At 44.1% G+C, this 15,244-nt stretch overlaps 1 protein-coding gene across 5 annotated transcripts in view; it reads right to left on the reverse strand.

Moving 5' to 3' along the window:
* PRDM16 (PR/SET domain 16) overlaps window positions 1-15,244 on the reverse strand; it is a 472,000-nt gene that overhangs the window by 26,021 nt on the left and 430,735 nt on the right. For 4 of the 5 annotated variants that reach the window (XM_082229837.1, XM_082229838.1, XM_082229836.1 and 1 more), the window contains exons 10-12: window positions 13,964-14,051; window positions 8,163-8,332; window positions 7,053-7,130 (exon numbers count right to left, since the gene is read on the reverse strand). In XM_082229837.1, the coding sequence (XP_082085963.1) occupies window positions 7,053-7,130; window positions 8,163-8,332; window positions 13,964-14,051 (336 nt within the window). The remainder of the gene's footprint in view (window positions 1-7,052; window positions 7,131-8,162; window positions 8,333-13,963; window positions 14,052-15,244) is intronic. The other variant, XM_082229835.1, reaches the window with a different exon arrangement.

Raw genomic sequence — 15,244 nt, forward strand, 5'->3', positions numbered from 1 at the left:
TCCGTCACCTATATTATTTGCTGGTACCGTGTGCCATTTAAAGCATATTTTCCTGTTCCTTTTGTTAAAAAATAATAATTGAAGACTTCAAAGAGCCTTGTGCAAATTAAGAAAAAGCACCCATTGCCTGTCTGTTCCGGAAGTCTTTGAAAAGTTACTCTAGACAGCCCCTTGCTTGAGCTGTGAGTGATGGGCACAGAAGTTAGGATACAGAGTTTAGATAATTACCTTGCTTAAAAATATAAAAACCAGAAGAAGATGTTAAGAAGGCTGTATCTCATGGCTGAGCATATGAGGAGTGAGGGAAAACAGTTATTGGGTTATATGAGTTCTCAGAGGGGTCACTGTGTTGCTTTTAATCACTGACCTAGACAAAGAGAGGGGCTGGCTTTGCATTCAGAGAAGCAGGAGGCCTGAACTAAAACTTCACAATTTCATGAACAGTTTCGGAAATCTTTCCCATTCTCAAGTTCTTCCTGAACTGTTGGGGGAGAATTTCCAGTCCTCCCCTGGAGAGGATGTGGAGATAGGGTCTACCCCAGATTTGCCACCCATGAATTCAAGATGCAACTGTGGACCCAGTTTCAACAGAGTTTGATATCATCTTAATCTAATTGCAGGAAGCAATGGGGCTTAGCCTCTACTTTTCCTCACCTAGACCAATAGACATAGGAAGATAGGAAGCTACTGTGTATCGGTCAGTCTAGCTCAGGACTGACCACTCTGACTGGCAGTGGCTTTCCACACTTTCATATGGGAGCTGAATTCTACCTGGAGAACAGATGTTCTACCACTGAGCTATGGCTTCCTCCACCCCCACCAATGTATTAGCTGGGGTTGATGTTGAGTTGTAGACTTTGGAGAACACCAGCTTGCAGAATGCCGCTGTTGGGAATCTCCCTGTCTTTCTCTTTATTCATTTGCTTTAATTGGTTTCTCTCTCTCTCTCCAATTGATACAGAACATTGCGTTGCCATTGAGCATGCTCACACATCATTGACTTTTTGAGATTTGCTTCTTTTTCAGAGAGGGGATACTACTGCAAACCTGGCCAGGGACATCTGGAGGATTGTAGTTTCTCCCACCTTTGCCTATACACATTTGCCAGGGAGTACACCACAGTGAAGTCAAAGAATTATAGAATTGTACAATTGGAAGGAACCGCAAGGGTCATCCAGTCCAACCCCCTGCAATGCAGGAATCTCAGCTAAAGCATCCATGACAGATGGCTATTATTATTATTATTATTATTATTATTATTATTATTATTATTATTATTATTACTTATATCCCGCCTGTCTGGCTGGGCCTCCCCAGCCACTCTGGACAGCTTCCAACAGAATATTAAAAACACAATAAAACACCAAACATTAAAAACTTCCCTAAACAGGGCTGCCTTCAGATGTCTTCTAAAAGTCAGACAGTCGTTTACTCCTTTGACATCTGATGGGAGGGTGTTCCACAGGGTGGGAGCCACTACCAAGAAGGCCCTCTGCCTGGTTCCCTGTAACTTTGCTTCTTGCAGTGAGGGAACCGCCAGAAGGCCCTCGGCGCTAGACCTCAGTGTTTGAGCTGAACGATGGGGATGAAGACACTCTTTTGGGAATACTGGGCCAAGGCCATTTAGGGCTTTCAAGGTCAGCACCAACACTTTGAATTGTGCTCGGAAACGTACTGGGAGCCAATGCAGGTCTTTCAGGACCAACCTCTGCTCAAAAACCTCCAGAGACATCGTTGGGGTTTACATCAGAGTAGAATCATCAGAGCTGGAAGGGAACACAGGGTTCACCAACTCCCTGCAACTCAGGAGCCACAGCTGAAGAATCCACGGTAGTAGACATGCCCAGGATTGCCCTGGGAATTGGGATTGGAGCAAAGTTCATCAACTCAGCTCTGCTTTGCTTGCCCTGAAGTTCACGCTCACTCACAGTCAGGTGCTTGATTAATCTCTTCAGATTAAATGGGTCAACAAAGGAACTACTTAAGCAGATAAAGGGTGGGGGGGGGGAATGGTCCAAATATATGAGCTAGAACCTAGCAATGGGCTTCTTCCTGCCCAGGCTAAGCCAGAACGTTTTCCAATGAGCCATTTGTTTTGCTAAAATTAGAAGCCAACATTGCAAAAAGAAAAAAAAAAAACCCAACAGTGGCCCTTGCTCTTTGCAAAATGCCACCTTCCCTCTCCGGAGTGCCATTACTATGCAGGATTGCCCAGAAGTCAAACCTTGATTGCTAAAAAATAATAAAAATGCACAGACTTTCCCCAACCCCGTTTCTGGGAGAGGACCAGACCAAATACAACTTTATTTTGCTAACTTATGCTAAGTATCAAAGTCTCCTTTTTTGGAAGAAAAATGGACTGAACAAGCTGTGAATGATCTGATGTGTGCTTTGGGCTCCGGACAAGGGAACACGGCAGCATTCATCTCATTCAAAAAGCAAAACAGTCCAACAGACAGATTGGAAGAGCGGGGAGCGGGGAAGCAACTGCAGAATGTGCATGGGGGCGAGGCAGTGGCCGTGGAAGCAGGTCTTGATCAAAATGAAAAATAAAACTAAACACGACAGGGGTGCCCAATTTCCCCATTGCTTTTTATTACGGTTCTGGAGGTGTTGCTTAATATGATTAGAAATGACCAGCAGGTTAAAGGTGTACAGGTCGGAGCTAAACATTACAAGTTAAAGGTATTTGCAGATGACTTAGTACTGACTTTACAAGAGCCAAACACTAGTACCAAAAGGGTTTTAGAGACAATTCAACAATTTGGCCAGGTAGCCGGATTTAAATTGAATAAACAAAAAACTAAAGTTTTAGAAAAAAACTTAACAGCCATGGAGAAGGAGAGATTTCAAGAAGAGACAGGTTTGGCAGTGGTCAAGAAGGTCAAATACCTAGGGGTTCAGCTGACATCTAAAAATCTAAATCTGTATAAAGACAACTATGAAAAATGTTGGTCAGAAATTAAAAAAGATCTAGAAATATGGTCAAATTTGAAATTGTCAATGCTAGGCCGAATTGCAGTTATTAAAATGAATGTATTGCCTAGAATGTTATTTTTGTTTCAAACTTTGCAGATTCTTGACAAGATGGACTGTTTTAAGAGGTGGCAAAAAGACATTTCGAAATTTGTCTGGCAGGGCAAAAAGCCCAGAATAAAATTTAAAATATTGACGGATGCAAAAGAAAGAGGGGGATTTGCCCTGCCGGACTTAAAACTGTATTATGAAGCAGCAGCGTTTTGCTGGCTGAAAGAATGGATGCTCCTCGAGAACACAGACATTTTGGATCTGGAAGGTTTTAATAATGAATTTGGTTGGCATGCATACTTATGGTATGATAAAATTAAGGTGCAAAGGGCCTTTAAAAACCATATTATCAGGAAAGCTTTGTATAATGTTTGGATAAGATATAAAGATCTGTTGGAAAGCAAAACCCCTAGATGGTTGTCACCCTTGGAGGCTAAGGCAGTGAAAAAGCTCAATATGGAGGCCAGATGGCCAAAGTATTGGGAAATTTTGGAACAAGACGGAGATAAATTGAAATTACAGAGTCATGAGAAACTGAAACCGATAGTACGAGATTGGCTCCATTATTATCAAATAATGGAGATCTACAAACAAGACAGGAAAAATGGCTTCCAGGTGGAAAAATCAAAATTAGAGACTGAACTGTTAGAACCCAACACTAAGAATTTGTCAAGAATGTATGATTTGCTGCTGAAATGGAATACACAAGATGAAACAGTTAAATCAGCTATGATTAAGTGGGCACAGGATGTTGGTCATAACATTATGTCGGCTGACTGGAAATGGTTGTGGAACACCGGTATTAAATTTACGGCATGTAATGCCTTAAAGGAAAATATAATGAAAATGGTCTATAGGTGGTACATGACCCCAGTCAAGCTAGCAAAAATTTATCATTTGCCTGACAACAAGTGTTGGAAATGCAAAGAAACTGAAGGCACTTTCTATCATCTTTGGTGGACATGCCCGAAGATTAAGGCTTTCTGGGAAATGATTTATAATGAAATGAAAAAGGTACTTAAATGTACTTTCCCTAAGAAACCAGAGGCCTTTCTCTTGGGCATTGTCGGCCAATTGGTGTCAAAGAAAGATAGAATTTTCTTTATGTATGCTACAACAGCAGCGAGAATACTTATCGCAAAGTATTGGAAGACACAAGATCTACCCACCCTGGAAGAATGGCAGATCAAAGTGATGGACTACATGACATTGGCTGAGATGACTGGCAGAATCCGTGATCGGGGAAAAGAGACGACGGAAGAAGAGTGGAAGAAATTTAAAATATATCTTAAGGACTATTATAAACTTGATGAATGCTAGAATGTCGAGGTTTTCAGAAAGAAAGGGTTACAGTAATATAAGATTAGATTAAAGAAAAGATTAACATGACAGAGGTTGGAAAGAATTATTTGGAAGTTGCTAAAAAAACTATGAGTATTGGGATGCAGAAAGGGGAGGTATGGGGAAGTCCGAGAAAAGAGGTTTATGAAAAATTGTTATGAAACTATGCGTGTTTGTATGTCTTTTTATGTGTGTGTTTGTTATAAAAAACTTTGTAAAACTAATAAAAATTTTATATAAAAAAAACAAAATGAAAAATAAAACTAAAAACCCTATCGGAGAGCTGAAAGCTCCCATGAGGACAGGGGCAGGGCTTTGGGGTGAAAATTGAAGACCTCGCTCTGCTGATGGAGAAGGAGGCTTCCCCAAATGCAACAGGGCCAGCTGAAAACATTTTAAAGTAACTGACACATGTCAAGTATACTCTATCCCTGACCAAGGTCCCCAGGATTCTCAGAGGCCCCAAGGTGTGCCTGAAAACCAGACACTCTTTTGTGAGTCCCATACTATGAGCATTGGGACGCGGGTGGCACTGTGGGTTAAACCACAGAGCCTAGGGCTTGCCGATCAGAAGGTCGGCGATTTGAATCTCCGCAACGGGGTGAGCTCCCATTGCTCAGTCCCTGCTCCTGCCAACCCAGCAGTTTGAAAGCACGTCAAAGTGCAGGTAGATAAATAGGTACCGCTCTGGCGGGAAGGTAAACGGCATTTCCGTGCGCTGCTCTGGTTCGTCAGAAGCGGCTTAGTCATGCTGGCCACATGACCCGGAAACTGTACGCCGGCTCCCTCGGCCAGTAAAGCGAGATGAGCGCCGCAACCCCAGAGTTGGTCACGACTGGACCTAATGGTCAGGGTTCCCTTTACCTTTACTATGAGCATTTGGGCACTCTTTTCATCGCCAGATCCTTTGCTTCTAACACTGTTTCTAGTGTTACAAATTTTGGGTGCCTACTCCCCTCTGCCAAGCCCAGAGGGTCCCAGGCACTCACGCAGGGTCTATGTTCCTTTGGAGAATTGAGGCACGGCAGAGTCTGCCGTAGCTTAAAAAAATATGGTTTATTCATCTATGTACACCTTCAGTCTGCATGGAAGGAGTCCGGCTCTTACAGCATGGTCCTTTCAAGAGGAGCTTGTTCCCTACAGCAGTGCGGCCCTGAAGTCCAAGGCATCTCTCCCAGCCAGACAGGCCCAGGCTTCCTCAACCTCGGCCCTCCAGATGTTTTGAGACTACAATTCCCATCATCCCTGACCACTGGTCCTGCTAGCTAGGGATCATGGGAGTTGCAGGCCAAAAACAGGTGGAGGGCCGAGGTTGAGGAAGCCTGCTTTAGCCAACCTGCCCAAGGTGGATCCCAGTCTTTCTTCTTCCTTCTTCTTCCTCAAACACCTTGCTAAAAACTCTTCTCCTGTCACCTCACACCCAGTTACCCTGATGGCAACCTTCCAAACCCCCAGTCTCTGTCCACACCTCAGGGAAAGTGGGGAGGGCAGTTCTCTTGCATTGCCAATGGCTCTCAACGGCCCTGTATTGTTTCTTAATGATCCTAGCTTGGCCAGGTCATTTTGCATAGGCTAGTTTGGGAATTCTTCTCCAGCCTGTATTTCTCCCCAAATAATAAAAATCCTACCATTTATTAGGGATGTGGGTGGTGCTGTGGGTTAAACCACAGAGCCTAGGGCTTGCCGATCGGAAGGTCGGCAGTTGAATTCCCGCGACAGGGTGAGCTCCCGTTGCTCAGTCCCTGCTCCTGCCAACCTAGCAGTTCGAAAGCGTGTCAAAGTGCAAGTAGATAAATAGGTAAAACTCTGCCGGGAAGGTAAACGGTGTTTCCGTGTGCTGCTCTGGTTCGCCAGAAGCGGCTTAGTCATGCTGGCCACATGACCTGGAAGCTGTACGCCGGCTCCCTCGGCCAATAAAGCGAGATGAGCACTGCAACCCCAGAGTTGGCCACGACAGGACCTAATGGTCAGGGGTCCCTTTACCTTTACCATTTATTAATTTCTAGGGTCTCGCTCTCCCAATCTATAACACTATAATAGAGTGGTCCTCCACAAGCTCTTTCCTTCTCCTTTTATCCTTCCTTTGCTTCAGACCACCTCTTTCTTCCTGCTAAAGCTACTTTTATGCCCACTCTCTTTCACACACACCCTGCTGGCAAATTGTCTCAATAAATGGTTGAAATCCAACCTCCGACTCCCCCCAAAATTGGACTGAAATTTCTCTTTACCCGGCGCCATTATAAAAAAACTGCCTTTATCCTAATAATTTTATCTTAAGAGTAAACCCGTTGAAATTAATGGGCCTACACCAGTCATGTCCATTCATTTCGATGGATAAAACTCTTAGAAATTATCAGGTTTGTGGAGCTCCACCCCAGCAGATATTTTGTGGCTTTTCTTCTGCTCCAAACTGAACTCTAAAAGGGCACCTGTGGTAGAGATGCCCTGAACATGGAGGCTCCATTCTGAGGCATCGCAGCTAATGCTTATCTGCTGTGAGTCTGCTAGGTTCATTTACGCTGAGTCGCCATCCCATTATCCTGTGGCAATCAGTTCCACAGATAAATCAGGCTACTTTATATTTGCCCCAAACCTTTCTTGGTGATAATTCTCTTCAGAAAAAAATTCTATATCGACTGTTTCCCGCTGTTTATCCTGAGATTAAAAGCTATGTTCTTCCTTACCTGTAAGGTTGCTCTCCTGTGTGTGTCCGCAGATGTCTCGTCAGATTTGCTGAACGCGGGAATATTTTACCACAGTACCTAGGAGGCGAGAAGACAGTGAAGTTCATACCCTAGTCTTATGGCTATCGCAGGAACAGATGCTCTACCACTGAACGACAGCCTTCCTCCATGGCCCTTTGCTATAGTGGTGTGATCCAGAGATTACAGTGGTGCCCTGCAAGACGAATGCCTCGCAAGACGGAAAACCCGCTAGACGAAAGGGTTTTCCGTTTTTGAGCTGCTTCGCAGGACGATTTTCCCTATGGGCTTGCTTTGCAAGACGAAAACATCTTGCAAGTGTTCCGATTTTTCCCCGCTTCCCCCCCTTTTTCTAAGCCGCTAATCCGCTAATCCTTTAATAGCCGCTAAGCCTTTAATAGCCGCTAAACCGCTAATAGCGCTAATCCGCTAAGCCGCTAATAGGGTTGCTTCGCAAGACAAAAAAACCGCTAGACGAAGAGACTCGCAGAACGGATTAATTTCGTCTTGCAAGGCACCATTGTACTAACTGGCATGAGGGGGTAGAGGGAATCTCAAGCAAAGAAATCAGAAAGAGGAAGAGGCTGTTTGTTTCATTTTCTTGGATCAGGAGTCACCAATAGGGTGCCCATGTGTGTAATAGCATCCTTGAGGCTTCCTCCTGGTGCCCATGAAGCTTCCAAGCCCCTGACACCACCGCACCGTGCCTCCTTGTCTACAAATTGGTGAGGCAGCTTACCTTCTTCCCCCTCAACAAGCCCATAGATCTGAAGGAGGAAGTCGGGAAAGTGATGCTCTTTCCCACTTCCTCTTTCAACTCTATGGGCTTTTCAAAGCTCATATCAATGCTAATGCATCGCTTGCAAAAGGGCAGCGTGTGGGTACACTCTTTCTACCTCTCTCTGGCGATCTGAAGGAGGAGAAAAGTGAACAGAGAGAGTAGGACCAGCGGCAGATGATCAAAAATCCCAAATGTGCCCACTGGCCTAGAAGGATGGCAATCCCTGTCCCAGATCTTGCATCCCACCTCAAGCCGAGCCTTTTCTCTTCCTTGTTCTTTGCAACAGCTGCTGGCGGCCCTTCACTTCTTACCTGCAGGTATAGCGTTCTTTGCCCTTGCGCAAAATGGGGTCGGACAGCGTTGGGGGCGGTGACCGGAAGTTGAAGGGATGGTGCGGGAGGGGCTGCAAGGAAGCGCCGGCGTCCGCCTTCATGGCTGCAAAGCTCTCCAGTTTCTCCGTCATGGTTTCTATTGCCGACATCTGTTCAGAGAAGGGGGAAGGTTTGTCACCCGTAGTGGCCAACACCGTTTGTTTATAGATTTTGAACAAGCAGGGTGGCGGCGGGATTCTAGATTCTACCAAGCAGGCAGGCCTAAAAGCATCTATCAGATTTATCTATCTATTATCTATTATCTATCAGATCTATCTATCATCTATCTATCTATCTATCTATCTATCTATCTATCTATCATCTATCTATCATTTATCTATCAATCTATCATCTATCTATCTATCTATCATCTATCTATCTATCATCTATCTATCTGGCTATCATCTATCTATCATCTATCTATCTATCTATCTATCATCTATCTATCTATCTATCTATCTATCTATCTATCTATCTATCTATCTATCATCTATCATCTGTCTGTCTGTCATCTATATTTATCAGATCTATCTATCTATCATCTATCATATCTATCATCTATCGATCGATCGATCGATCTATCAGACAGAGATAATTCCGAGTCGGGCCTAGCCACTCCACTTCCTTGATTTTAATGAGATATTGCTCTGGAGTTCTTCTGCACATTATATGATGTAAGGTGCAAACATTTAGATCAGACCAGGCTGCAGGAGCCTGTCTGCTGCTTTATCATCACCTAGGGGTGGGTGAATGTTTCAGTTTGTCTCATTTTCCTATTACTACTACTACTATTATTAGTAGTATTTATTGAATTTATATACCGCCCTATACCCGAAAGTCTCAGGGCGGTTCACAGATAAGATGAAGATAAAAATCACAATATATATAATAAAAATAAAAACAACAACCCAGTAACACCCCCCTTCTACCTTTCAGCTCTCCACATTTCCACATTAGTGTGCGAAGACGGTGATGCTGATGATTATATCCCCATGAAAATTCACCAGCATTTTAGCCATTTATCTTAATATAATGTATTTTTATTATACTAGTTTTGCCAATGTACACATTTATGTGCACACTTTCTCCTAGTACATGCATCTTTTAAAAGATGTTACTTGGCTGCAGAACTGCATTGCAAAATTCAGAGAGGTGTACACATGGTTTCAGACTCTGCAATTTAGGTAAGTTGGCCTTTCAATGAGAACCATCCCGTCCCTACTCCCAACTTGTTTTTTCTTCCAAATGTTCCCCCCATGTAGAAACCTGCAATAACTAGCACACTGGGGTCTGTGCTAAACATCTCTTCCTTATGGCTGGTTAACATTGTTTGTCAGGGGAAACAGCCCAATAAAGTAAAGCGAAATGGTTGCCCTGTAAGATAAATCTTTGCTGTGTTACGCCAAGAGCTAGGCGATTAAAAACTGTCTTAATGGTATCGTTATGCGGGAAGGAAAGAGCAACAGAGGCTGAGCAGGGTGAAAGGCTCAGAATTAAGAGTCCAGTGTTGTGGACGGGAGGTCACACTTTTGATGGTAGGAGGGATCTTTCAGTCACAAAACAAAGTGCTCTGTTGGGTACCTGGGAGAGCTGGCATTTGCCATGTTCCTGCTCCGTTGAAATGGGACTGGAGATAATGCCTAAGAATGCATACCACTTCTAATGACAGACGGAAGTGCCAAATTCAGTTTCTCCGAAGTCAGTGGCTTTACATTAAAATGTGGAACATGTACAGCCCCCCCCCGATTCCCTCCTACCTCTCTCTCTCTCTCTCTCTCTCTCTCTCTCTCTCTCTCTGTGTGTGTGTGTGTGAGAGAGAGAGAGAGAGAGAGAGAATGACTAAGAAAATAGGAGAGAAGGGAAGGGGGGAGAGGCAGAAACAGAGAGAATGAGAAAGAAAAAAAGGAAAGGAAGGGGGAGGGGAGAGAGAGAAGGAAAGAAAAAAAGGGACAACATTAAGGAAGGTAGATAGATAGAGAGTGCTGTTCTGATCATTGAGGAATAAATTGCAGAAGCTTGACAACCAATCATAAACCTTAAAAAAGAAAATAAAAGGAGTCCCATAAAAGCCATTTTGTGTTATTTAATAGAACAGATCCTAGGCCTGTATGATAATAGCGCAAGGGAACAGAGGGCCAGCCCCCGCTGCCAGTCATGTAACAAAACCGAGCGGGTTGCAAAACACTTGGTGGATCTCGTCGAGGGTTCTTTTCACTCAGCCCTTTACCGGAGTACCTGGTGGCGGCTTTTGTCACTCCCCACTCTTTTGGCACTTAATCACAGAGGGTTTGCCAGTGTGAGATGTCGTGGGCTCGTTCGACAATTCTAAAGGCAGGCCCTGGCCTCTCCGTTTGGCAGGAGCATTTGCTATTTAAGGCAGGAGCAACCGGTTCGAAATGACAAATAAAGATGAGGAAGAAAAGAAAATCAGAGAAGGGGAAGAAGGAAAGACAGTCATCGGGGCGGGGGGGGGGCTTGCCATTAAGCAATCAGAAAGGCTTGCCAATGATTTGTGCAGGCAGAAGTTCATTTGAAACAGATCATGCTGGAGTCATACAAAAATCAGTGCAGGGGGGAAAGCCTTCTTTTGTTTATACCCCTTCCTGTCCCTTGCAAAACAAAAGAGAGATACATGTCATGTTTTCAGAAATTCCAGCATGGGAATCCAGCATATATTTATTTTTTATGTTATTGTCCTTGGTTTCCAAAGGCTAGTGTTCTCCGAAATGTCAGATGTTGTACAAATCAGCATTTCGGTTTCAAAACCCCCGCCACAGTAAAACTAAATGACAAAGCATTAGGAGTTGGGTATCAAAAAGAGCTGTCCATGGTTAGCTCACCTGTGGTCCTCCAGAGGTTGTTAGACTACAACTTCCATCGTCCCCGACATTTAGCCATGCTGGTGGGGGTGCTGATGGAAGGAGGAGTCCAACAATGTCTGCAAAGCAGCCCCATGTTGACTATCCCAACCTTATGCTGATATTTTGCTGTTGACAAATAGCACTTGCAAGGAAATGCCACAGCATGGATTTCAAGGGTTTTAGACAGATAGACTTGTCCCCTTCTAGGAATGTTCCAGGAGTGGGGAACCTTGGTCCCAGGGGAAAAATGTGGCCTTCCAAACCTCTCTCTGTGGCCCCTGCAACTCTCCTCAGGCCACACCCCTCCCTGGCCCTGATTCATACTCTCCTCAAGTGCTTTTGCCTAGCTGGAACCTGTCCAGCTCAGGCTGAAATGGTCCCTACCCCCTGAACTATGGACACACAATTTAAGCAATTAATCTACACTGCACTGCAGATTACAGCCAGGAAATGGTGTCAGGAACAGCTGGGTCTGTGTGCAGCACCCCGATGTGGTGAAGCTTTGAGATGCATATAGAAGCTACCCAGTGAAATAGCTTCCGCCATTGACTGTGCTCACTGAAGGTGTATATTGGACCTACCTGGACAGGAAGTAGTTTAAGAGGACTTCCTGCTCTTGTTGATCCTTGATGGAACAACAGTCTTCCTGAACTCTGCTGTGTCCCTGTGTCTGGTTATGCTTTAGTCTCGACTTGGTTTGCTCTTTGCTCTTGCCTCCTTGGTTTGTTTTTTTTACTTGCTTTCTGGTCCTGACAACTAGCCGCACTTCTGGCTCCCAGCTCCCACTACTCTGCTTCTCACAGTTAGGGATGGGCAAGTCTGTCCATTTTTGTTTCTCTCAATTTCTAATTTGTTCCAACTTTAAGTTCAGTACTCCACATTTCCACACCAGTTTGTGTGATTATTATCATTATTATTATTAGGCCTTCGTGAAAATTCACCAGCAAATTTATTGCAATGTTTATGTACAATTTTGCACATTTTTGCAAAGCAATTTCCCCTAATACAAGGCACTCTTAATGTTATAATCACAGATATCTGCCTCTTTATGGACACTTTGTCCCAGTATATGACTTACTTGGCTCGGGAACTACACTGCAAAATTCAGAGGAGTGCCAATTTCAATGAATGGCTTTGTTTCATTTCACATATTGTTTCAGAAAGTGTGAATTAGGTGGGTTCACCTTTATATGCAAACTAAATCAAGTTTCTTCCCCATCCAGGCCCACAACCTAGCCCCACCATTCAAGAGGTTCACAGCATCACTCAGTCAAGAAGCTTGTTGAATGACCATGAGATACACACTATATTTTAGCTTACCCTACTTCACAGGGCTGTTGTGAGAATCGAATGGGTGGGTGAGTGTGAATGAGGTATTCATACATGCTGCCCTGGGCTATTTGGAGGAAAGGTGGTTTGGAAAAAAATAAAGAACTTGTTGATAATTGTGATGGTGAGAACGACCACCATCATTGTATATATTCTGTTGGCAGATACTAACTTGACAGACAACCAATGTGACAGATGTTTTCCACGGTCCAAATTTTATGAGATTGACTTTTAGACCCTTCTGTGCCCCCAGCACACAGTCTTTCTCGGAGCGCATAGCTTTCTCACCAGACTTTCTGGGACAGCTATCAGATCATTTCTCTCCTGCTATTCTAACCCACACAAACACAGGATGTCCCTGGCCAGCCTGTCACCATTGTAGGACCTCCTCAAATGGAAAATCGGGGGAAGTTATTAACCAAACTCTCAGGCTGAGACAAAACAATGAAGGAACTAAGTTTAGCTGTGAAAGCAAAACCATATCGGGCGGGAAAAGCTCCAGCCGCAAAACAATGGTTGTTGAGTACCCTGTAAATGAAACCACAGGGTAGACTCTTACTGTTTCCAACAGAAGGGAAACTGAGATGTGACACTGATGGCTTGTGCTTTATTGCTAGCCCCTCTGCTTAAGGGATAGCAAAGGTGCTTAAAGCTGAGAGTGAAGTAAGGGCCCCCTAATATGGTGGGACCCCTGTGCAGGGGCCTTATAGATCTTTTAGCAAAGTCATGGAAACACACAAGACCCCGCAGAAGCACAAGACCCTGCCAATCTGCTCTTGATAGCACTAGGCCAATGGTATCATTCAATGAAACGTCATTTTTGTGTGCTCACTTATGAGGGGCCCTAGAATAATAGAATCATAGAATTGTAGAGTTGGAAGGCACCATGAGCATCAAGTCCAACCCCCTGCAATGGAGGAATTTTCCCCCCAGCGTTGGGCTTAAATCCATGACCTTGAGATCAAGAGTCTCATGAGAACTTGCAAAGTATTTCAGAGCTTTGGGTGCTCTGAAAAGCCCTGGTGTTCAAATAAGGCTAATAATAATAATAATAATAATAATAATAATAATAATGTTGCTGCTGATGTTGCTGACGTCAGGTTAGAAACAAGTACCTGGCCGGGGTAGAAAATTTATCTCTGGTGTGCTAGGTTTGTACCTGGGGGGGGGGGGACACACACACGCACCAATAAAATTTATTAAAAAAATAAAAAAATAAAATGTATTTTTATCTCCACAAATGAACTTTTTTTTTTTTTGCAATGCCTTTTTGGGGCCGATTTTCTGAGTTGGAAACTACTGCAAAATCCAGGGAATTGCAAAATGATGAGCTGTAGTCTCTGCCAGTCCTACTAAGAGTAGAAGTTAAGGAACGTGATTAACTTAGGCCCAAACATTTCAATGGGTCTACTCAAAGTAGGTCTTAGCTGGATACAGTCCGCTGCTCTGATCCACACATATGTCCGGGAGGTTCCAGAGAAAGTCGGTTCTCATCAAACTGCATCAAAGTCAAATATAATAATTTTTTTTTTTAAAAAAAAATGGTCTTACCTGGGGATGAAAAAGCAGTGGGGATGGTCTCAGATACTTCTCCTTCAATGCGCCCACTGAATCTACCACCTTCCGCTTCTCCACCCTGCTGGACAGCAATACAGAGGGTTACATACCTCACAGGGCCTCCAGGGAAAACCAGAAGAATCATAGAATTGTAGAGTTGGAAGAGACCATGAGGGCCATGTAGTCCAACCCTCTGCCATGCAGGAATCTTTTGCCCAACATGAGACATGAACCCACGAACCTGGGATTAAGAGTCCCATGCTCTACCAACTGAACTAAGAATGTATGTATATAAAGTCTATTCATTCATTCATTCAATCAATCAATCAATCTACCCTTCCTGGTCCAACCCTCTGCCATGCAGGAATCTTTTGCCCAACATGAGACATGAACCCACGAACCTGGGATTAAGAGTCCCATGCTCTACCAACTGAACTAAGAATGTATGTATATAAAGTCTATTCATTCATTCAATCAATCAATCAATCAATCAATCAATCAATCTACCCTTCCTGGTTTCTGCCAAGGGATGCCTTACTGTTGTGCCAGGAAGATAACAATGGGCTGAAACAAACATTAGCCCCACTCAGAGCAGGCCCATTCATGGTTTAAGAGCATGAGTGAAGGACCTCCAACCCAGGGGCCAAATGTGGCCCCCCAGGGCTATCTATCTGGCCCTCACAACTTTCCCAAAGCCATACCTCTCACTGGTCCTGCCAAAGTGTTTCCACCTTGCTGGAATGTGTCATTGAGCAGCAATAATATGTTACGGATCCAACTTGCATTTCTCTATTTTCTGAGCTTGCCAGACTGCTAACTCATGGCATCCTCAGTTGGATTTACAACCTTTGACTTGTTTCTAACTTTGAAATCTCCCCCCCCCCAAAAAAGAACCCGCTACTAATCCTTCACATCTCCCAGGAACTCACTGAGCATGTCTCCCCCCCCCTACCCTGATCCATCTTATTCATCTGTCTTCTGCTCCTGTGCCGTTTCCTGCCTTTCTGTTTTGACTGGCAAAGCTTCCTCCAACCTCTGTTATTTTGGCACGTTTTCCAGCCCTTACGCAGAGGTGCTGGAATCCCACTGGAATAACTTCCATCTCTACCGTTACCGTCGCTATTTCCCAAGGAACAAAGCCGAAAATGGTCAGGGCCATTTTTCATACCTGGAATGGCATTCCTAGACGAGCATGATTGGGAGAGGCAACATAAAGCTTTGAGCAAAGTCCTTAGGATCTCAAGAGTGAGAACAAGGAAGCCCTCCTCATGGAGT

This window comes from Podarcis vaucheri (genome assembly GCF_965113315.1).
Source record: "Podarcis vaucheri genome assembly, chromosome: 7".
Taxonomy (NCBI): Eukaryota; Metazoa; Chordata; class Lepidosauria; order Squamata; family Lacertidae; genus Podarcis; species Podarcis vaucheri.